Genomic DNA, 23,360 nt, shown 5'->3' with positions numbered 1-23,360 from the left:
CTGAGGACAGGCCGAACGGCAGTGCGCGGAACTGGTAGTGATCGTTCAGCAGCGCAAACCTCAGATATTTTTGATGAGGTGGCCAAATTGGGATGTGAAGGTAGGCATCCTTCACATCCAAAGATGCCAAGAACTCCCCTTCCTCCCGTGCCGCTATCACGGCCCGCAAGGACTCCATCTTGAACTTAGTTATAGTCAAGAATGGGTTCAGGGATTTTAGGTTCAGTATTGGGCAAACCGACCCGTTCGGTTGGTTATTACTCTGGCCTGCACCAGTTTTTGGATTGCGTGCTGCAAAACCATTTGGTCCACTGGGGACACTGGAAGGCCTGATTTGACAAACCTGTGAGGTGGTTGTATTGCAAACTCCAGCTTGTAGCCATGCAAAATAAGAGCCCGTACCCAAGAATGGAGGCACGAGGCTTCCCAAACATGGCCGAAGAACGCCAGTCTGGCTCCCACCTCAACCGGAACTATTGGTGGAGCCCCACCGTCATGCTGCGGGTTTACTTGCAGCTGCCCCGGATGGCCGCTCTGTGGTGGCCGAAGCAGAAGGCTTCCTGAATTTACCTCGGAAGCCTCTGGTTGCAATTGAACCAACCCTGGCTTTTGGGCGGAATTTGCCGATCCGAAAGGACTGCTGGGTGTGAGAAGGAAAAGGAAGCTTGGGCGCCTGTGGGGTTGAGGGAAGAAAGGTGGGCTTCCCTGCAGTGGCTTTTGAGATTAACTCATCTGAATCGCTGCCAAACAACCGTTCACCCGTGAAGGGAAGGTTTTCAACACTTCGTTTGGGGTCAGCGTCAGCCATCCATAGCCGAAGCCAGAGGGATCTGCGACCATGGCTGAGTTACGGCCGTTTATGGCACCTAACTCCTTCTGCGCCTCACACAGAACCTTAGCTGTGTCCTGAATGTGGTGTAATTTTCAGACACCTGCACCAATGTCATATCACCCTTATCAGAGTTGCGTGCATTAATAGCAACTGCACCGTTAGTGCTTTACTAATCACCCTTGTTAAGTTAGAATCACACACACACACACAATCCACAGTGGTTGTTGGTCAGGTATGCGCTGAGGATTAGAATAATCACATTGCTTCTCCAAGGAGAAAAGCAAGCATCAACTACACCATTGAGGTGAGGATACTTTCTCCAGCCTTGTTTTAGATGACTGGATGAAGCAGGCTCCTGGGAGTCTACTTAACCGATGGGGGGCATTAAGGGGACACCTCGTGACAAGTCACTTGTGATAAAAAAAAAGGGGATTTTGTACTTACTGTTAAATCCTTTTCTCAGACTCCATAGGTGACACTGGAGAGTTACAGTGGGGAATAGAAGGCGACCACAGGGAGCTTGGGCACTTTAGAATAAATTAACAGTGACTAACTCCTCCCCTTCTACTTCCTCTCCTAGGCAGTCTAGGTATGTGCCCGGAGGGAGCTGGAAGAAAGAAAAAACAACACACTTCCGAGAGGAGGTCAAACATAACATAACAAGTCACACACACACACTCACAAAGAGTGAAAACATAGTTTGAAGAACATCATTCATAACAGAATGAACACATCCATAAAAAACTGGTAAAACTCAGATTTCAGACTAAGTATAAAAGTCTCTTATCCTCAGGTAATTGAACAAACCTGAAACAAAACAGTAAAAGGAGAGACAGCGTCGGGTGGGCGTCCAGTGTCACCTATGGAGTCTGAGAAAAGGATTTAACAGTAAGTACAAAATCCCCTTTTCTCTTTCCTCCACTAGGTGACACTGGAGAGTTACAGTGGGGACGTCCCAGAGCTCCCAACACGGGTGGGATGACGCTGAGAGCCCCTTAACACAGAACGGCCAAACCGCGAAGCAGCTGCCGCAAATGTGTAGAACCTGTAAAAGCGGACAAAGGTCTTCTGTCCAGACCACGTAGCCGCTCTACATAGATCCTGTATAGAAACTCCACGGGCAGCCGCCCAGGAGGTACCCACCGACCTTGTAGAATGGGCGGATATCGAAGAAGGTGGCACTCTAGAGGAAGCCACATAGGCCTGACGAATTGTCAACCTGATCCACCTGGCCAGGGCCTGCTTGGAGGCGGGCCAACCAGGACGCAGGGAGTCATAGAGGATAAACAGAGCATCCGACTTACGTACAGACTCCGTTCTGGCAACGTAAATGCGCAAGGCCCGGACCACGTCTAGCGCCCTAGACTCCTCTGAGTCCTCCCTAAAGGCCGGCACCACAATAGGTTGGTTAATGTGGAATGCCGAGACCACCTTTGGGAGAAAAACACTAGAGGTGCGCAGCTCCGCTCTATCCTCGTGAAAACGCAAGAAGGGTGCCTTACAAGAGAGAGCACTCAGTTCCGACACCCTTCTGGCCGAGGCCAAGGCCAACAGTAAGACAGTCTTCCAAGTGACATATTTTAGGTCCACCTCCTCCATGGGTTCAAACATAGAGGACTGGAGGAAGGCCAGTACCAAGTCCAAGTCCCATGGAGCAGTAGGAGGCCTGAAGGGAGGTTGCAGCCGCAACACCCCCTGGAAGAAAGTCTGTACCTGAGGAAGAAGTGCTAGCTTCCTCTGAAAAAAAATTGAGAGGGCGGATACCTGAACCTTCAAGGACCCCAGCCGGAGTCCTGAGGACAGGCCCTTCTGTAAGAACAGCAGCAACCTGGCCAACTTGAAATTCACAGGAGAGACCCTCCTGGATTCACACCAGGCCACATAGGCCCTCCAGATGCGATGGTAATGCACCGAGGTAACCTGCTTTCTAGCCCCTATCATGGTTGGTATTACCGCTTGCGGGATCCCTGCTTTCCTCAAGATGGACCTCTCAACAGCCATGCCGTCAAATGTAGATTTTGTAAGTTGGGACAGGTGAACGGACCCTGTGTTAGCAGGTCGTCGCAGAGAGGTAGGGGCTACGGTTCGTCTACTAACAGGCCTGTTAGAACTGTGTACCACGACCGGCGAGGCCAGTCTGGAGCAATGAACAGCACTGTCACCGACTCCCGTCGGATTCTCTGCAGAACCCGAGGGATGAGAGGCACTGGAGGGAAGATGTAGAGGAACTGATCCGTCCAGCGTGCCGTGAGAACGTCCACGGCCACTGCCTGTGGATCTCTTGTCCGAGCGCAGTACCGGGGCAACTGATGGTTGTGTCTGGAGGCCATCATGTCTATCTGCGGACAACCCCAACGACGAGTCAAGGTCTGGAAGACCTGAGGATTCAGACACCACTCTCCGTGATGGACGTCTCGGCGGCTGAGGTAGTCTGCCTCCCAGTTTTCCATGCCTGGTATGAAAACGGCAGACACGGCCCCTGCACCCAGCAAAGAATCCTCTTCACCTCTCTCATCACTGCGAGTGCCTACCTGCTTGTTTATGTAAGCCACAGCCGTGGTGTTGTCTGACTGCACTCTGATTCCTTGTTCCGGAGAACGACTTCCGCTTGGAGGAGGGCATAGTATACCGCTCGGAGTTCCAGCACATTGATGGACATCTGTGCTTCCTCCGGGGTCCACAGTCCCTGGAAGTGGAGGCCCAGCGTGACCGCTCCCCAGCCCCTGAGGCTGGCGTCCGTGGTGAGGAGCGTCCAGTTGTGTATGGCGAACCTCCGCCCCTCCTGCAGGTTGCTGGAGTCGAGCCACCACGCCAGTGATGCTCGAGCCTGATGGGAAAGAGAGATTCGCTGATGTAGAAAAAGGTGCGAACCTGTCCACTGGCGGAGCAGACACAGATGAAAGGGGCGAGATCGAAACCGCCCGTACTGCACCGCCTCGAACGTGGCCACCATCCTTCCCAGCAGCCTTGTGCAGAGGAGGACTGAGACCCTCCGATGCTGCAGCACCAGGCGAACCGCTTCCTGCAAGGACAATATCTTGTCTATGGGAAGGAAAACTCTTCTCTGGACAGTGTCCAAGGTCATCCCTAGGAACAGAATCCTCTGAGATGGGGTCAGTTGTGACTTCTGGATGTTGAGCATCCAGCCATGGGACTCCAGAGTCTGACGTGTCAGGTGGATGTTGTGCAGAAGAATCTCCTTGGACGGAGCCTTCAACAGGAGGTCGTCCAAGTAAGGGACAATGGTAACTCCTTGAGCCCTGAGTATCTCCATCATGACAGCCATCACTTTGGTAAACACCCGGGGCGCAGAGGAAAGGCCGAATGGAAGGGCTCGGAACTGCAGGTGACAGTTCTGGACAGCAAAACGCAGGTATGCCTGGTGAGGGGGCCAGATGGGGATATGCAGGTATGCATCTTTTATGTCGATGGATACGAGAAACTCCCCCGGTTCTAGGCCTGCAATGACTGACTGCAGTGACTCCATCTTGAAGCGAGTGAACCGCAGAAACGGATTGAGCTGCTTTAGGTTCAAGATGGGCCTTACTGAGCCGTCCGGCTTGGGAACCAGAAAAAGGCTGGAATAGAATCCCTTTGCCCTTTCCGGTTCCGGGACTGGAATAACCACCCCCAGGTCCCTGAGCTTTTGAATGGCGGCCTGCAAGGCCCTGCTTTTTTCTTGAGAAGCTGGCAAACCTGTGGGAAAGAAACGTAGAGGAGGAGGCAACAAGAAATCTATCTTGTAGCCTACTGCCACCAGGTCCTTTACCCATGCGTCCTGGCATGACCTGGCCCAAGCCTGATGGTGAAACAGCAGCCGGCCCCCCACCCTGTGCTCCGGACAGGGACTGGGAGAGTCATGCCGAGGGCTTTGAGGTAACCTTTGCATCCAAGATTGGTGCGCTGGCTGAACCTCTGCCTCTTCCTCGGAAGCCTCTGGAACTGGTAGCCGTTCCCCGTGACCTACCCCTGAATCTGGGGGTGGGCCGAAATGAACGAAAGGACTGCCCTCCAGTAGTTGGAAAGGACCTGCGTGGGGGAGGGGCTGCTGTAGGCAGGAACTGAGACTTACCCCCCGTAGCCTGTGAGATCATCTTGTCCAGCTCTGGACCAAAGAGCGCCTCACCAGCAAAGGGTAATGCTTCCACCGCCTTCTTGGAGTCGGCGTCTGCATTCCACTGTCTCAACCAAAGAGTACGGCGAGCTGAAACTGAGAGGGCAGAGATACGAGCCGCCAGCATACAAACATCTGAAGAGGCTTCTACTAAGTAGCCTGCAGCCTCACGTATGTGTTCCACTAAGAGCAACATATCACTTGCCCCTGGGTCTAGAGAGGAGGCCACCTGGGATGCCCATACCTCCATGGCCCTATTGACCCAACATCCCACCTGTGCTGGCCTTTGTAAAAGACCTGCGGCCGAATAAATATTCTTCAGGGCACTTTCTAACCGTCTATCAGAAACATCTTTAAGGGTAGAGGCTCCCGGAATGGGCAACACTGTCTTTTTAGACAAGCGTGATACTGAAGAATCAACAGCAGGGGGCGTTTCACATGACTTCCTAGCATCCTTAGGAAAGGGATAGGCAGTGAAAAACCTCTGGGACACCTGAAACTTTTTGTCCGGGTGTAACCAAGCTTTTTGCAAGTGGTCATCCAGCTCCTCTGAGGCTGGGAAATATGCAGACTGTTTCTGCTTTTTAGCAAAAACTGAGGGGCGCGCAGCAGGCCTCTCTTCTTCCGTGACATTGAGGGTTAACCGGACTGCTTGTATTAAGTCCTCTAGACCCTGAGAGGGGACATCAGTGTCCTGTATCAGAGGAGCCTCAGGCTCATGAAATTCACCCTCCTCTAGAGCTGGCATGTCATCATCTGTATCATCTAACAGAGGGACCTGAGGAAAAATCCTATTAGCAGAAGCCAGTCTAGGGGGAGAGGGTGCAGGGGAGTCTGCATGTAATGCTCTAGACAGACCCTGAACGGCAGAGGTTAATTCTGCCTGCTGATCCCTGGCTGCATCCCTGTCTTGTCTGGCCGAAGATAACTCAGAAGCCAGCTGAGAAATCACTGTGGACAACTGGGAAGCCCATACAGGCATATCCTGCCCCGCCGTTGAAGAAGGGGGGGCTGGAGTTGCAGCACATGGGGGACATAAAATGGCGCCCTCCGCGTGTGGGGTGAACTTAGTGCTGCACTTCTTGCAAGCAATCTTTTTAGGAGCCCCACCGGCCATCATACACTCAATCTTCCACAGAGAGGAGAGAAAGAGTTAAATACCGGACAGGAGAGGAGGTATAGAAAAAGCAGAGTCTGCCACAAGCCAGAGACGCGCACTATATATAAATATAACTTGCGCCGGCTAAGGGACCTTTTTGGACTCAGTCCAAGCCGCCCTGACCTCCTATGTCCCGTTGTGACTCACTGAACCAGGGTCACCGGCACTTTACAGACACCTCGAGGGAGCCGCGGATCACGCTGCTGCTTCAATGGCTGCCGCACCTATGAAGAAGGAGGAAGCGGAAGTACCCAGCATGCCGCGCTCTACTCCGCTCCTCACTAATAGCGCTGTATTTAAAAGTGCGCTGCCGCGTCTTCTACACTGAATCCCCCGCTAACGGTGGATCAGTGTTATACTTACCCCTGCCTTGGCTGTCGGGTGCGGCGTGTTGACTGGTCCTCGAGGCGCGCTGCGAGCAGCGGCGACGGGACCTCAGGATCTGTGGATCCTGCAGCCAGGTACCGGAGGCACGCTGCGTGCAGCTGCGACCGGACCCGACGACAGCGCCCTCGTCGCAGGCAGGCAGGGACAGGGGGCTACCTGCCTGTCCTCTTGCTGATTGCAGATCATAAAATTATATTAAAAAATAAAAAATCCCAGGAGTGAGCATTGAACGCACCCAGCTCCCACAGGGCACATGCTAAGACTGGCTAGGAGAGGAAGTAGAAGGGGAGGAGTTAGTCACTGTTAATTTATTCTAAAGTGCCCAAGCTCCCTGTGGTCGCCTTCTATTCCCCACTGTAACTCTCCAGTGTCACCTAGTGGAGGAAAGAGAAAAAGGAGTGAAATCATTTTTTTGCACTGCCTGCAGGTTAACTTTCTCAACATGTAGGAGAGAGAACCTTTCCATCCAGACACATTGACACAGACTATATATGACAGTGTGTAGTAGGCATTATGTGAAGCATTTACCATTTCAGTGTCTGCACCATAGCTATCAAGCCAGTGGGATAAGGACACTGACACTCTTACCACAGCTCCCTTGAAGAGCTGGTAATGCAGTGCATAAAGCACCACCGTAATGTATGCTGGTGACCATGCGGTTCGAGGTGGACACCGCAGTCGCCATATTCATGCTGCACGCAAAACCGGGGACTCACATGAGATGACCCCGGTTTTGATGTTGCTGTCTTAACACAGCACTTAGTGACAATATCTGTACTGCTCACATGTTTGAGTTTGTTTCTCTGCACAGCACGAACCCTTCCCCCATCACCCCAGCTGCAAACAGGTGTCATGTTACAGTGTGAGACTAGATTGTGTGATGTCTGCTATTTTTATAAGCAGTGGGGTATAGCACAGAAATAATTAGGGGACCAGTATACCTTAACTGCGCACATTGTGAGGTGCAGGTTACAGACATACATATACTGTACATGTAATACATGCAGATTATATACTGTATAACAGGGCTAACACTCTTACAGAGATAGCGCTTTTAATAGCTGCAGCACATATACTGGAAAGTGTCATGTGCCTTCTGCCCTCTGCAACACATACACTGTGGAGTGTCCTTTGTTGTCTGATGGCTGCTCCTGTTAGCATGTTGCCAAAAGCACGCCCACAGAGCACTGGTCCCGCTCTGGGTAAGCTCCGCACAGCGTGATGGCGCCGGAGCTTACCTGCATTTTTATACTGGAACTGACATTGAAAAATGTCCAACCCATGGTAAACTGCCCTGGACAGTACAGGAGGCAGTACCCAGTTCCAGTGTAGGCAGGGGGTTGCTCGGTCCCTGTGCAGGGCACCGCCGCCGCCATCTTGCCGCACAGTAACCCGGGGGCCCCACGGCGGGGGACCCCGGGGTAGTACTCACCACATGACGTCTTCAGACTGGACTAGGGGTGTGCGGCATGCCAGGGGTGTGCGGCATGCCAGGGGTGTGCGCGCTGCAGCGCAATGCCCGCGGTAACATCACCCACGCAGGACGGTGGTCCTGTGGCAGGGACAGCTCGGTACCATGAAGTGGCCTGCAGCTGAACCCTTCCCCCAGTCTCCCACGACGCAGGACTGCTGTTGAGTCCAAAACAGCAGTCCCAAAATAATAAAAGAAATTAAACAGAAGAAAAACTCTCTGGAGCTCTTCCTGATGCGTGCTTCTCCTGAGGCACATTTTCTTAACTGACTAGAGGGAGGGGAGGAGCCAGTACACCCTGTATAAAGTTTTATAAGTGCCTGTCTCCTTCGGATAACCTCTTTTTCCCCAATCGTTATGAACGAATTCCCTGTATCCCATAAGAATGTAAGAGAAATATATAATGATATGAATGTTATGTATTTTTATTGTATGTATTGTTAAAATAGTGGATTGCACCTTAAATCCGTGAATAATAGATTGCATTTTATTCCCAAGCACAAACAACAACTAAGAGCGCTGTGTATATGGAGCGCAGTAATAGGAAGTGTCTGTGGAACGCATATTTGGATGCCAGGCACCAGGGGAAACGTCATGTGGAACGCACAGCCATTCACTAGCATTCCACACAGAGAGGAGCCACTGGGCAGCTGAAAGCGGAAGTGCGTGATCATATAAACGCACTTCCAGCATTTATGATTCCTGGATACGTGGAAGTTATAGCGGCGGAACGCATACCGCACTTCCGGTTATATGTTCCTGTGGCTGGAGAGCCCGGCACACGTGGTTAATAGCATTGAAGGGGTTAACTCTCCGTGCCATTGCGCCATCCCGGACAACGGGCGCTTGGCGCCAAATCCAGGATGGCTTTCCTGGGCTGCAGGGTTAAGGGAGCCCAGTGAGGCGCACTGGGCACCATCTATAATAAACACTGCACATTGTCACATGAAAATGAACCACTGATATGTAATGTATTGCGCAGCACTGAGCTGGGACTACATGTCCCATGCTGCAGTGCTGGAGGGGGGATGAAGCCTGTGCAGGGGCATAGGCTTGGTATAATGTATGAAATGGAAACAATGTATTTGAAAATGTATTGTGAATGTAAAATGCACTTACTGTACTGCTGTGTCCCAGGGGGTCCAGAGTCCTGTGTGGGCTGCTGGGTTCCCCCCAGACTTTAGCCCAAAAACGGAATGCTTTCCCAGACAGCCTCCAAGCTGGGAGCTGCTGGAAAGGTAGCAGGGAACATCAGCTTTCCAACAAGCTGAGTGGTTCCTTGGAGCTCCATGGGGCTCTCCGTCGACGGGCAGGGGATCAGGGCTGCCCATCTCTGGAGCAAACGTCTGGGCCAGAGGTGTTCAGCTTGTCCCCTGCCAGAATCCTGGAAGTAGGTTTTGGAGGGAAACCTTCCCCCTAGCCAGACAGGTCGGCACCTGGCCCCCCAGTTGGGCTGTAGCTGAGAGGAGTAACTACTCCCCTCTGTCCATAGGGACATGTGCACTGGGCATGCACTTAAGTTGATTGGTTGAAGACCACAGGGTGGGCTTACCCCCTGTGGTACTGTGTTGGAGTAGCATAAAAGGAGGGCTCAGCCCTGATTTAAATGTACTTCTGCCTGTATCTGAATGCTGTAACATCTGTATGCTGTGTCTCCTATGACAGGAGATGAGATCTTTTCAGATCTACTGGCAATTAACCATCTTTTGCCCAAGTTGACTACTTTCATCTTGCGACCAACAGAATTACTTCAATAATTCCATTTTCCGGCTGTTCTGGGTATAGCATCCAGCGTCTCCGAGTTCCGCTCTGCCTGCTACCGAAGCAGACGTCTGGTCCGTGACCAGTGGGGAACCAATCGACGCCAGTCGGGGGGGGGGGGGGTTTGACCCTACATTGTGTGGTCTCAAAGAAACCTTTATGGGAGCAGCAATCTACATTTATGAGTGAGTTGGGGTACGCACTGTACATCCTCTTTTGGTGGGCTTATAAAGATACCTTTATGTGAGAGAACTACATTCGTGCACTGCGAGTTGTGGTAGGACTTCACTAAAGCTACCTTGATAGGCTTTATACACCTATGTTTGATGTGAGTTGGGTACACATTCTGATTTCCTGAGCGCATCTGGTTAAAGGGAAACGGACACAGCTCCTATATATATCAGCACGGATGGAGAGAAAGAAATATACTTGGACTACTTCACTATATGTTGTTTATGTATTTTCTTTTGCATGGACAAATATATATGAAAAATTTGCCTATGAGGATCCATCAATACAACTTCTGATGATCAATTTGAATATCATACATCTGAAGGGAAGTAACATTCTATTTTTAAAGCGCTGGTGTGTCTCCATTTTTATTTATATTCATTATAACCAATACAGATGTAGCAGGTGCCTCTGTCACTCCTGTAAACATCTAGTGCTGAGGTAGCCAACCCTAGTCCTCGAGAGATACCAACAGTGCATGCTTTGCAGGTCTCCTCACAGAATCACAAGTGAGCTAATTAGCTCCATCTGTGTATCTTTTAAAATGTGTCTGTGATTAATGAGTGCAGCAGCTAGGTTGTCTGGAAAATGTGCACTGTTGGTAGCTCTCGAGAGCTAGGGTTGGCTACCACTGATCTAGTGTAATACTCAATCTCACTATACATAGCATCTCAGCAGAGACGTGAATGTCTCTCATAACTATCCCAAGGTCCACCTACACCTAGAACAAGGAACATACCATTCTTCCGGCTTGGGGTAGACTGTGTGCCTTAGTGCATTGTCCGGGTCATATTCAAATGCAACACCAGCTGTGGGGTTCCACTTAGCATGCTCCTTTCCAAACCCTTTCTTGGCATATGCCTTCAGCCGCAGCTCCTGTCCCTTCCGCAGCTTCACCAGGAGGATGTCTATGATGAGATGAGCGAAGTAAGAGAGCAGCTTGCACATATCTTACTACACCAGAAGCCCACCCTCTCCCTATACACATACTGCATACCCACTGCTGCCTCCACCTTATACTGACTCAATGCACTCCATATACCCACTGCTGCCTCCACCCCCACCCACCTCTGCCAACAGGTTGTAGTAGCCTCTTGCGGTGTCCTATGCATTGGCCTATTTGTATTGAGTAGTTACTCTTGCCTCTATTATTCTCTGCATTAAGTCACAGTGCTCACTCCAGGACCATCTGTGCAGTTACCATCTACTACCTGGGGTGTCACTCTTGTCTATGGTTCTTCTAGCACAGATTAGTTTGTATGAGGCTGTGCTAGAATCAGAGAGTGACACCCCAGGCAGGAAGGAGGAACTGCAGGTTCTGAAGGTGCAGGGTGCTGTCATTGTCCCTATTATATACTAGTTGGGCTGATTTGGAGATAAACATGGCTTGTATCGGGAATAAACCATGCTGAGAGAGAACCCAATACATTATTTGATTGTCCAGTGAGTAATGTTTACCAGAGCAGCTCAATCCACTCCAGGCAGAAGCCCAAAAGTTACTAACTCACCATCTTGTTCCACATAATCATTGGGGTCATTGTCCCTGCTCCGCGACGTCACCTGAGGAAGAGACATTAAACACATAATGGGCCGGGCAGGCAAGAATGACACAGTGAATGGTCCCCTCAGTCGGCTGGCTCTCTACAGAGTGAGAGAGAGAAAGAGTGAGAGAGAGAGAAAGAGTGAGAGAGAGAGAAAGAGTGAGAGAGAGAGAAAGAGTGAGAGAGAGAGAAAGAGTGAGAGAGAGAGAAAGAGTGAGAGAGAGAGAAAGAGTGAGAGAGAGAGAAAGAGTGAGAGAGAGAGAGAGAAAGAGAGAGAGAGAGAGAAAGAGAGAGAGAGAGAGAAAGAGTGAGAGAGAGAGAAAGAGTGAGAGAGAGAGAAAGAGTGGGAGAGAGAGAAAGAGAGAGAGAGAGAGAGAGAGAAAGAGAGAGAGAGAGAGAGAGAGAGAAAGAAAGAGAGAGAGAGAGAGAGAGAGAGAGAGAAAGAGAGAGAGAGAGAGAAAGAGTGAGAGAGAGAAAGAGTGAGAGAGAGAGAAAGAGTGAGAGAGAGAAAGAGTGAGAGAGAGAGAAAGAGTGAGAGAAATAAAGAGTGTGAGAGAGAGAGAGAAAGAGTGAGAGAGAGAGAAAGAAAGAGTGAGAGAGATTTTCATGGAAAAAGGGAATGAGAGAGAGGGTGTCAAGACAAGGATGGGGAGGAGCAAGAGAGAAAGGGGTGTGAGCAGGCAGTAATGTCAGGGAGGGAGAGAAAGTGAGCACCTGTGGTCAGGTGAGTGGTCGGCGCCGCATGCATTGGCATCGGGGTTCCCTGAGGCAGTGGTCTCGTCACTTAAGACCCCTGAGCAGTGGCAGAGGGCTTAAGACCCCTGTCCTCCTCTTGCTCCCCCTGTCCTCCTCTTGCTGATAGCAGATACCTATGGATCCAGCAACCAGCTCTCCTCAGGCACTTATCTGGAGCAGTCCCACTATAAAGGTACCAGCTCTCAGTGACTACCTATCTATACACAGTGTAAGTATCACTCCAGTGTCCCCTGCTGGATGACAGAGGAAATCCATTCAACCTTATGACGGCAAAGAAATAACTTACAGGAATAACGCGAAGATTGTTGGATATGAGGTCGCGGGAGGTCACGTGTCTCGTCTGGTCTTCATTGCATCGTACGTCCAATGTGAATTCCACCGAGCAATCCGCACAGAACTCATCACACGTACAGTTCTGTTCACAGAGATGGAGTGTCAGACACATGTACATAATGACACACGCAACCACCCAGTAGTGACCCCCCACCTCACAGACACATACAAGCAAATCACCCCCAGCCAGTCCCCAGTAGTGACCCCCCCCCCCCCCATAGGCAAATCACCCCCTCCAGTCCCCGAGTAGTGACCCCTCCCCCACACACACAGGCAAATCACCCCCCTCCAGTCCCGAGTAGTGACCCCCCCACACACAGAGATCCCCCCGAGCCAGTGACCCCCCCCCCACCCCACGGACGAATCCCCCGCAGTCGGTCCCCAGTAGTGACAGCCCACCCGACACACACCGGCAAATCTCCCCCAGCCAGTCCCCAGTAGTGACACCTCACACACGAATCACCACTGGCCAGTCCCCAGTAAATCTCCTCCCCCAGCCAGTCCCCAATAGTGACATCCCCCCCCCCCACACACACAGGCAAATCACCCCCATCCAGTCCCCAGTAGTGACCTCCCCCCCCCCACACACAGGCAAATCACCACCAGCCAGTTCCCAGTAGTGACCACCCCCCACCACATACAGGTAAGTCTCCTCCCCCAGCCAGTCCCCAGTAGTGACCCCCCCCACACACACGCACAGGCAAATCACCCCCAGCCAAACCCCAGTAGTGACACCCCCCACAGGCAAATCTCCCCCACCCAATCCCCAGTAGTAGTGACAACCCCCCCCCCCCCCACACACACACACACGCAAATCACCCCCAGCAGAGACCCCGGCCCCACAGACACAGGCAAATACACCCCAGCCAGTCCCATGTAGTGACACCCCTCCACTATACACGCACAGACAAATCACCCCCAGCCAGTCCCCTGAAGTGAACCCTCCCCTCCAGACACAGGCAAATCACCCCCAGCCAGTCCCCAGTAGTGACCAAGCCCACAGACACATTACCCCCATCCAGTCCCCAGTAGTGACCCCCCAGCCAGCCCAAGTAGTTATAGCCCACCCCCCACACAGACAAATCTCCCCCAGCGACTCCCCTGTAGTGAAGCCCCCCACCCCCTGGCGAATCTCCCCCAGTCAGTCCCCAGTAGTGATACCCCTCCACACACACACAAATTATCCCCAGCCAGTCCACAGTAGTGACCCCCCCCCCCCACACACACAGGCAAATCACTCCCCTCCAGTCCCGAGTAGTGACCCCCCCACAGAGATCCCCCCGAGCCAGTGCCCCCCCCCACCCCACGGACGAATCCCCCGCAGTCAGTCCCCAGTAGTGACAGCCCACCCAACTAACACAGGCAAATCTCCCCAGCCAGTCCCCAGTAGTGACACCTCACACACGAATCACCACCGGCCAGTCCCCAGTAAATCTCCTCCCCCAGCCAGTCCCCAATAGTGACACCCCCCCCCCCCACACAGGCAAATCACCCCCTCCAGTCCCCAGTAGTGCCCCCCCCACACACAGACAAATCACCCCCATCCAGTCCCCAGTAGTGACCTCTTCCCCCCCCCCCCCACACACACACAGACAAACCACCAGCCAGTCCCCAGTAGTGACCACACACACACGAATCACCCCCAGCCAATCCCCAGTAGTGACACCCCCCCCACAGGCAAATCTCCCCCACCCAACCCCCAGTAGTGACAACCCACCCTCCACACACAAAGGCAAATCACCCACATCCTGTCCCCAGTAGCGACACCCCCCCCGCCCCACAGACACATAAAAGCAAATCACCCCCAGCCAGTCCCCAGTAGTGACCCACACACACACACACACAGACACACACCGGCAAATCAACCCCAGCCAGTCCCCAGTAGTGACCCCCCCTCCCCCCCACACACACACAGACGAATCACCACCGGCCAGTCCCCAGTAGTGACACCCCCCACACAAGGAAATCTCCCCCAGCCACTCCCCAGTAGTGACAACCCCCCCCCCCCCCCCCACAGGCAAATCACCCACATCCAGTCCCCATCACCCCAGCGAATCCCCAGTAGTGACATGACACCCCCCCACCCCCAACCCAGGCAAATCTCCCCCAGCCAGCCCAAGTAGTTATAGCCCACCCCCCACACAGACAAATCTCCCCCAGCGACTCTCCTGTAGTGAAGCCCCCCACACACAGAGAAATCACACCCATCCAGTCCCCAGTAGTGACCCCACTACCCTCAGAAATCTCCCCGAGCCAATCATCCCCAGTATTGACACCACCCACCCCCAGGCGAATCTCCCCCAGTCAGTCCCCAGTAGTGATACCCCTCCACACACACACACACACAAATTATCCCCAGCCAGTCCACAGTAGTGACCCCCCCCCCCCCACACACACACAGGCAAATGACTCCCAGCCAGTCCCCAGTAGTGACACCTCACACACGAATCACCACCGGCCAGTACCCAGTAAATCTCCTCCCCCAGCCAGTCCCCAGTAGTGCCCCCCCACACACAGACAAATCACCCCCATCCAGTCCCCAGTAGTGACCCCCCCCCCCCCACACACACACAGACAAACCACCAGCCAGTTCCCAGTAGTGACCACACACACACGAATCACCCCCAGCCAATCCCCAGTAGTGACACCCCCCCCACAGGCAAATCTCCCCCACCCAACCCCCAGTAGTGACAACCCACCCTCCACACACACAGGCAAATCACCCACATCCTGTCCCCAGTAGTGACACCCCCCCCGCCCCACAGACACATAAAAGCAAATCACCCCCAGCCAGTCCCCAGTAGTGACCCACACACACACACAGACACACACCGGCAAATCCCCAGTAGTGACCCCCCCCTCCCCCCCACACACACACAGACGAATCACCACCGGCCAGTCCCCAGTAGTGACACCCCCCACACAAGGAAATCTCCCCCAGCCACTCCCCAGTAGTGACAAACTCCCCCCCCCCCCCCCACAGGCAAATCACCCCCATCCAGTCCCCATCACCCCAGCGAATCCCCAGTAGTGACATGACACCCCCCCCACCCCCAACCCAGGCAAATCTCCCCCAGCCAGCCCAAGTAGTTATAGCCCACCCCCCACACAGACAAATCTCCCCCAGCGACTCCCCTGTAGTGAAGCCCCCCACACACAGACAAATCACACCCATCCAGTCCCCAGTAGTGACCCCACTACCCTCAGAAATCTCCCCGAGCCAATCATCCCCAGTATTGACACCACCCACCCCCAGGCGAATCTCCCCCAGTCAGTCCCCAGTAGTGATACCCCTCAACACACACACACAAATTATCCCCAGCCAGTCCACAGTAGTGACCCCCCCCCCCACACAGGCAAATGACCCCCAGCCAAACCCAAGTAGTGACACCCCCCCCCCCCCACACAGGCAAATGACCCCCAGCCAAACCCAAGTAGTGACCCCCCCCCCACACACACCGTCAAATCACCCCCAGCCAGTCCCGAGTATTGACCCCCCCCCCACACAGAGATCCCCCCGAGCCAGCGCCCCTGCCCCCACCGACGAATCTCCCCCAGCCAGTCCCCAGTAGTGACACCTCACAAACAGACAAACCACCATCAGCCAGTCCCCAGTAGTGACCCCCCACCCACCGACAAATTACCCCAGCGAATCCCCAGTAGTGACACGACCCCCCCCCCCACACACACATAGACAAATCTCCCCCAGACAGCCCAAGTAGTTATAGCCCACCCCCCACACAGACACACACAGGCAAATCTCCCCCAGCGAGTCCCCTGTAGTGAATCCCCCCCACAGACAAATTACACCCATCCAGTCCCCAGTAGTGACCCCCCCCTACACTCAGAAATCTCCTACACTCAGCTAGTCCCCAGGGGTGTGGTATAGGGGTCCGACAGTCGGGATCCCGTCCGTCATTATCCCGACTGGCCGGACCCAGACAGCATGATGAGTGTAACAAAGCCCCTTGCGGGCTCGCTGCGCTGTCCACGCTGTGGGCACGGTGGCTCGCTATGCGAGCCACCTATTCTAATCTCCATCTATGGGGGTCGTGGACCCCCATGAGGGAACAGAGCCGACGGCTGTCGGGAACCCGGCTGTCGGTGTTTTGACTGTCGGGACCCTGTCCGGCACCCATCCCCAGTAGTGACACCCCTTCCCCCCACAGACACATCACCCCCAACCAGTCCCCCACCCCCCCCCCCCACACAGAAGTCTGCCCGAGCCAGTCCCTAGTAGTGACACCCCCCCCACACACACACGCAAATCACCCCCAGCAGAGACCCCGGCCCCACAGACACAGGCAAATACACCCCAGCCAGTTCCATGGAGTGACACCCCTCCACTATACACGCAAAGACAAATCACCCCCAGCCAGTCCCCTGTAGTGAACCCTCCCCTCCAGACACAGGCAAATCACCCCCAGCCAGTCCCCAGTAGTGACCAAGCCCACAGACACATTACCCCCATCCAGTCCCCAGTAGTGACCCCCACACACAGGCAAATGACCACCAGCCAATTCCCAGTAGTGACACACTCCCACAAACAGATCTCCCCCCGAGCCAGTCCCACCCACCCCCCTCCAACACCCACAGGGGAATCTCCCCTAGTTAGTCCCCAGTAGTGACATCCCCCCCACCCCACACACCAGCAAATCAACCCCCGGCAGTCCCCAGTTGTGAAACCCCCCCCCCAGACACAGGCAAATCACCCCCATCCAGTCCCCAGTAGTGACACCCCCCCCCCCCCCATAGGCTAATCTCCCCCAGTCAGTTTGCAGTAGTGACAGCCCAAGTAGTGATAGCCCACCCCCCACACAGACACAGGCAAATCACCCCCAGCCAGTCCCCAGTAGTGACACCCCCCCACACAGGCAAATCTCACCCAGTCAGTCCCCATTAGTGACACCCCCCCCACACACACACACGCAGGAAAATCACCCCCCATCCAGTCCCCCCACACACACAAACAAATCTCCCCGAGCCAGTCCCCAGCAGTGACCGCCCACACAAAGAAACAAATCACCCCCTGCCAGTCCCCAGCAGTGACCCCCCCCCCCCCCCCCACAACACACACAGGCAAATCATCCCCAGCCAGTCCCCAGTAGTGACCTCCCCACACACAGAAATCTCCCCGACCCAGTCTCCAGTAGTGACAGCACCCGCCCCAACACACACAGGCGAATCACCCCCAGCCAGTCCCCAGTAGTGACCCCCTCCAACACGTAGAAATCTCCCCGAGCCAGTTACCAGTAGTGATGCCCCCCCCCCCACAGACAAATCACCCCCAGCAGAGATAGATGCCAGTGACGGACACACAGAGGATACAGTGCACTGCAGGTGACTGCTCCTTGAAATTCTCACCCGGGAGTATTGCAGCTTCTCCACAATGTCATCACTGGTCAGAGGAATGAGTCCTGCAGAAATGTACAGGAATCAGGCTATTTGTTTAAGGTGAACAGTGGTCTACTGTACATTACTGGCTCTCTATACTTCCCCCAGACTCACCCACTCTGTGCGCTATGAATTCATCATGGAGAACGGAAGAGTTGGCATCAATCTGCACCCAGTCTATAGCTGGATGGAAGAGACACAGGAGAAAATCAGCACCATATAATACCCTGTATGTAGCAACTCTGCCTCCCGCCATCTGAAATCAGTGTATAGCTGGTAGAGACACAGGAGAGAAACAGCACCATATAATACCCTGTATGTAGCAACTCTCTGCCTCCCGACATCTGCAATCAGTGTATAGCTGGTAGAGACACAGGAGAGAATCAGCACCATATAATACCCTGTATGTAGCAACTCTCTGCATGCCGCCATCTGCACCCAGTCTATAGCTGGTAGATACACAGGAGAGAACATGCACAGCTGGTGCATGTGTGCCACTGCTGCCCGGCGCACATGCACAGCCTTTGGCGCTACTGCTGTTTAATATAATGTGCCCTTTGGAGTAGAATTAGTAATTGCATACATAATGGACTTTAATAAACGCATTACTAGGACTCAGCCTCAGACCTCAGCCTTAAGGCCCCCACACACTAGAACGATTTTTTGGCCGATTGTCCGATCGGCCGTTTTTTTTACGGATAATCGTCAATAATCGCCAATTATCAGTAAAAATCAACCGATATATCGGAATTCGGACAATCGGCCAAAAAATCGTTCTAGTGTGTGGGGGCCTTTAGTCATATAGAATTTGAAGGCAGATAAGAACCACTTGGCCCTATAGATTGTAAGCTTGCAGCAGGGACCTCCAACCTCTATGTCTTTCTGTTTTACCTAGTTTGTTCTTTCAGTGTTGTCAACATTTGTAAAGCACAACGGAATCTGCTGCGCTATAGAAACTTTAAATAAATAAAAAATAAACTTGGCCCATCTAGTCTGCCCCTTATTTAAACATGTTACCTCAAACCATATTTTATCTTTATTTCTTTGTAAGGATATCAATATGCCTATCCCAAGCATGTTTAAATTGCTCCTCTGATTGGAGGCTATTCCACTACCCATTCTGTGAAGTAATTTCCACTGAATCTTCCTCCCTCTAGTTTCAGTGCATGTCATCATGTTCTGTTGCTCCTCTTCCTGTGAAGAATGTCTCCCACCTGTACCTTGTTAAAACCCTTGATACTGTATATATGAAAGTTCCTATCATATCTGCCCTTTCCCTTCTCTGCTCTAAACTATACATATTAAGATCTTTTAGTCTTTCCTAGTAAGTTTTGTATGGTAGGCCATGCATCATTTTAGTTGACCTTCTTTGTACAGCCTCTAATGTATTTATATCCTTCTGGAGATATGGCCTCCAGAACTGAACACAGTACTCTAGATGAGGTCGCACCAATGACAAAATAAACTGTTCCTTCTCAGAGACCAACGCAGCAATGTTACACTGCAAACACATTACACATACCTATAGTCGGGACTTCTGCGATGAACACTCTGCGGATGGAGTTTGCAATCCTACGTGAAGGAAAGTAAGAACACAACTGTATAAGAGAGCAGATACCCACAGACTGCAGGGACCGTATGTCAGATCTGATTGCAGTACAAATTTGAAAATGGGCAAACCATGTGCACTGCAGGTGAGGCAGATGTAACACTGCAATTTAGATTTCAGTTTCAACACACCCCACCCAAATTTAACTCTCTCTGCACATTTTACATCTGCCTCACCTGCAGTGCACATGGTTTTTCCCATTTTCCAAACAAATTTGTACTGCAATCAGATCTATATAAGGGCCACAGCCAGCAGGGACCCCTCTGCCGCCCACCGCCGACACAGCCAGCAGGGACCCCTCTGCCGCCCACCTCCGACACAGAAAGCAGGGACCCCACTGCCGCTCACCTCCGACACAGAAAGCAGGGACCCCTCCGCCGCCCACCTCCGACACAGAAAGCAGGGACCCCACTGCCGCTCACCTCCGACACAGAAAGCAGGGACCCCTCCGCCGCCCACCTCCGACACAGAAAGCAGAGACCCCTCCGCCGCCCACCTCCGACACAGCCAGATGGGACCCCTCTGCCGCCCACCTCCGACACAGACAGCTGGGACCAAAAGTCTCACAGCACCGACACAGCCAGCAGGGACCTCATGTGCACTAAGGGGAAAGACAGAGGGTGGCACCCAGGTGAGAGAAGAGGGAAGCCCCTAAGTGATGGGGTACTCACGCCAGATCCGTGTTCTCTACAATGAATTTCACGTTCTCGTCAGTCAGCTCCGTGATGCGGACAGTTGGCTGATTGGCGTACGGCATCTTCCGACCGGATGTCCTAGGGAGCGAAAGAACCAACAAGTGTAGGAGTGAGCGCCTAGGAGGCCGGAAGTGAGAACCAACAAATGTAGGCTAGAGCACCCAGGAGGCCGGAAGTGAAAACCAACCGTAGCAAGGTAGCGGGCTCACGTGTAGGGATGGCGGAGTTCGTGCAGCGCCGGGTGGAGGATCATATTCCAGAGCTCCAACAGCTGGAGAGAGTGGGGCTGCTTTCCCCCAAGGAAGTCAGGTAACTGCTTCTAGTCCCCACCTCACAGGGCAACACCAACCCCATACTTTTGCGCTGTTTCAATCACATATAGACTTTTCTGTCTTTCCTCTTTTTTTTCAATGGGAGAGCTTCTCTGATGCCCCTTTCAGACCGCACTATAAAAAAAACGGTATTTTGCCGATTTTTAACCTACCCGTTTCAGACCCTTGTTGTGTCTCAACGGGTCTGAAACGGTAAAAGTACTTGTCTCAGTGATGATGAGGAGGAGGTGCCGCTGCCCCAGCTCCCTCGGAAACTTTGCAGTCTATGTCCCCGTGCAGCGTCACCTGCGCTCGGGCACCGCCGGCTGCGTACACTCATGGGCTGGAGATCAGGTCGCTGGGGTTGCGGGCACAGGGGAGCCGCTGTTCCAACGCGTCATGCCGGGGAGGGAGATTCGCCAAACCCTCTATCAGTGCACACAGCCGGAGCCCTGCACCACCTCCGCCGCTCCACCTCTCCCGGGCATGTTCCAGCCAGCAGCAGACTCCTGAAGACGGCAGCAACAAGTCTCTGTGGGCAGGAGGCGAGCACCTAGCGGCAGGTAAGGAGTGGAGCGGTCTGCTGGGATGGATGAGGAACAGACACCTGGGCGCAGCAGTGCTGCTCACTGAGCATACCGCGCTCCGGTGAGACGCTGCCAGTGCTGGGGCTGGTGTGAGGTCTAGGGAAGATTCCTTCCCCCGGCTCAGCACCATCACCCAGCGTAACATGGCTAATCTACTTTCCCCGCAAACTGTCACAGAGAACACTGACAGGGAACATTGTGTGGGGAACCCCATATACATATGCTCCTGCACGGGTTCCCTGAAATGGGATTATGTACAAAAAACGCCATTTAAACGGTAATATACCGTTTAATGGATGCTGTGTGAAAGGGGTTGTTACCTGGCAGACCCATTTTTAAAAAACGTTTTAAAATACAGGGTCAAAGACAGTTTTGCTGTCTGAAAGCAGCATGAGATGAATTCACACGTTTTTCTCCAAATAATACCGCTTTCAAAACGTTTTTAAAAAACTGTATTTTGAAATGGTATTTAAAACTGGTCTGAGCCTTCACATTGCAGTAGATTACCGTTTTAAATAACGTTTCAGTACCATTCACATCAGTCAACCTGTTTAATCCCCTGAACACGTTTCAAGGCAGCCAGCCTATCACAGGTCTGTAGTCTGTTGTTTTTACTAAATACTGTTCCAGAGCCATTTTCACTGCATAAAAAAGTCTCTGAAAGGTGTAGGACTCTGCTTTTTAAACGTTTTGAAATACCGGTTATCTTTAACCGGTAAATGAACTCTGGCGCTTTCCCACTGCAGCCTTAAACGGAAAAAACAGCAATATACCGTTTAACAAGTGCAGTGTGAAAGGGGTATAAGACAAGGAAGACCGGGTCAGTATAATGTTACCACCAGTGCAATATTTCAGCAGGAACTCAATCCTTGAACCTCTAATTAAATATGACATCATCAGGAACTGAAAATGTACTTTCCAAAAGATAAGTTTTCTTTTAAAGTCACCTGTGAGAGTATTTGTTTCTAAATACAATATATACATCTCTCTCTCTCTCTCTCTCTCTCTCTCTCTCTCTCTCTCTCTCTCTATCTCTCTATCTCTCTATCTCTCTATCTCTCTATCTCTCTATCTCTCTATCTCTCTATCTCTCTATCTCATCTATCTATCTATCTATCTATCTATCTCTATCTATATATCTATTCGAAAACAGACTCCTGTTTCGCACCACAGAATTAACAGTTACTATGTGGAGGCTGCCTAACTTACAAGATCCCCTGTTGGATGGGGGTAGAGGAAGTATGGAGTACAGTCGTAAGATGGCGCCCCTTGTGTTGATCTTTGTTATTAGACCAACATAGCCTTATGATAATTTCTTAAAGCATATAAAATAAAGTCCATAAATTTTCAAATATTTATTAAAAAGTCTCTTGTTCCACATAATGGTAGCAGTTGTTCCAGAATATAACAAGATGTACTTTGTTGGTTTCAGGTACTTTAAAATAGCAAATGTGAACACCCAACGCGTTTCGTCCCCTCGTGGGACTTCATCAAGGGTTTTGCTTTGAATTAACAACACATAAAAACATATATTAAAATACTTTTCAAACAAATTGAACATTTTAATACAAAAATAAAAAAATCAGGATGGACTTCATTTCGACATGCTAATACAATTGTTGACTTGGCTCAATCCTCTTATTACATTAATGTGTAGAGAGGAAGAATGAAATATCCGGAAGTGGAGGTGAGAGCAGGTCCAAACGTAGGGACATTATCATTCGTGGGGCAGATAAAGGCGGAGCTGTGGTGGTTTTAAACACTGAGGATTACCGCCTAGAATGTGATCGTTTACTCAGTGATAGGTCCACCTATGGTGTGTTGGACAAAGACCCCACATGGGGTTACAAAGCCGAATTGGATAAGCTTCTTAATGGTGCTGTTCGTGGTGGTATGATCTCCCCTGAATTAAAATTGGCACTATCAGTGGATTACCCTGTGGTGTCATTATTTTACTGCATTCCGAAGATTCACAAGGCACTCAAGGACCCCCCTGGCCGGCCGATTATTTCAGCCAGGGGGTCCTTGTACCATCCGATATCAGTATTCCTGGATGGGCTACTGAATCCTTGTGTTCAAGCATTGCCCTCTTACCTAAAGGACACTACCTCTTTGCTCAGGATTTTGAGGGACCTACATCTTACTAAGGATTTGTCCACCATTACATGTCTGTGTACTG

The 23,360-nt window shown here is 52.0% G+C and overlaps 2 protein-coding genes across 2 annotated transcripts in view; one reads left to right on the top strand and one right to left on the bottom strand.

Annotated features, from left to right (window-relative positions):
- The window catches only part of POLR2C (RNA polymerase II subunit C), a 28,848-nt gene extending 8,009 nt beyond the window's left edge, over nucleotides 1-20,839 (bottom strand). Inside the window, exons 1-8 of the mRNA XM_083164608.1 lie at nucleotides 20,493-20,839; nucleotides 20,260-20,361; nucleotides 19,502-19,551; nucleotides 18,094-18,162; nucleotides 17,950-18,002; nucleotides 12,539-12,667; nucleotides 11,464-11,515; nucleotides 10,695-10,863 (exon numbers count right to left, since the gene is read on the bottom strand). Of these exons, the coding sequence (XP_083020734.1) occupies nucleotides 10,695-10,863; nucleotides 11,464-11,515; nucleotides 12,539-12,667; nucleotides 17,950-18,002; nucleotides 18,094-18,162; nucleotides 19,502-19,551; nucleotides 20,260-20,361; nucleotides 20,493-20,536 (668 nt within the window). The 5' untranslated portion in view covers nucleotides 20,537-20,839. The remainder of the gene's footprint in view (nucleotides 1-10,694; nucleotides 10,864-11,463; nucleotides 11,516-12,538; nucleotides 12,668-17,949; nucleotides 18,003-18,093; nucleotides 18,163-19,501; nucleotides 19,552-20,259; nucleotides 20,362-20,492) is intronic.
- The window catches only part of UTP6 (UTP6 small subunit processome component), an 89,278-nt gene continuing 86,292 nt past the window's right edge, over nucleotides 20,375-23,360 (top strand). Inside the window, exon 1 of the mRNA XM_083164609.1 lies at nucleotides 20,375-20,592. Coding sequence (XP_083020735.1) covers nucleotides 20,501-20,592 — 92 coding nt within the window. The 5' untranslated portion in view covers nucleotides 20,375-20,500. The remainder of the gene's footprint in view (nucleotides 20,593-23,360) is intronic.

The sequence above is a fragment of the Crinia signifera genome, chromosome 11 (assembly GCF_055691185.1).
Source record: "Crinia signifera chromosome 11, ASM5569118v1, whole genome shotgun sequence".
Classification (NCBI taxonomy): domain Eukaryota; kingdom Metazoa; phylum Chordata; class Amphibia; order Anura; family Myobatrachidae; genus Crinia; species Crinia signifera.
The sequence above is the reverse complement of the archived record's forward strand: the minus strand, read 5'-3'. Positions and strand labels throughout refer to the sequence as shown.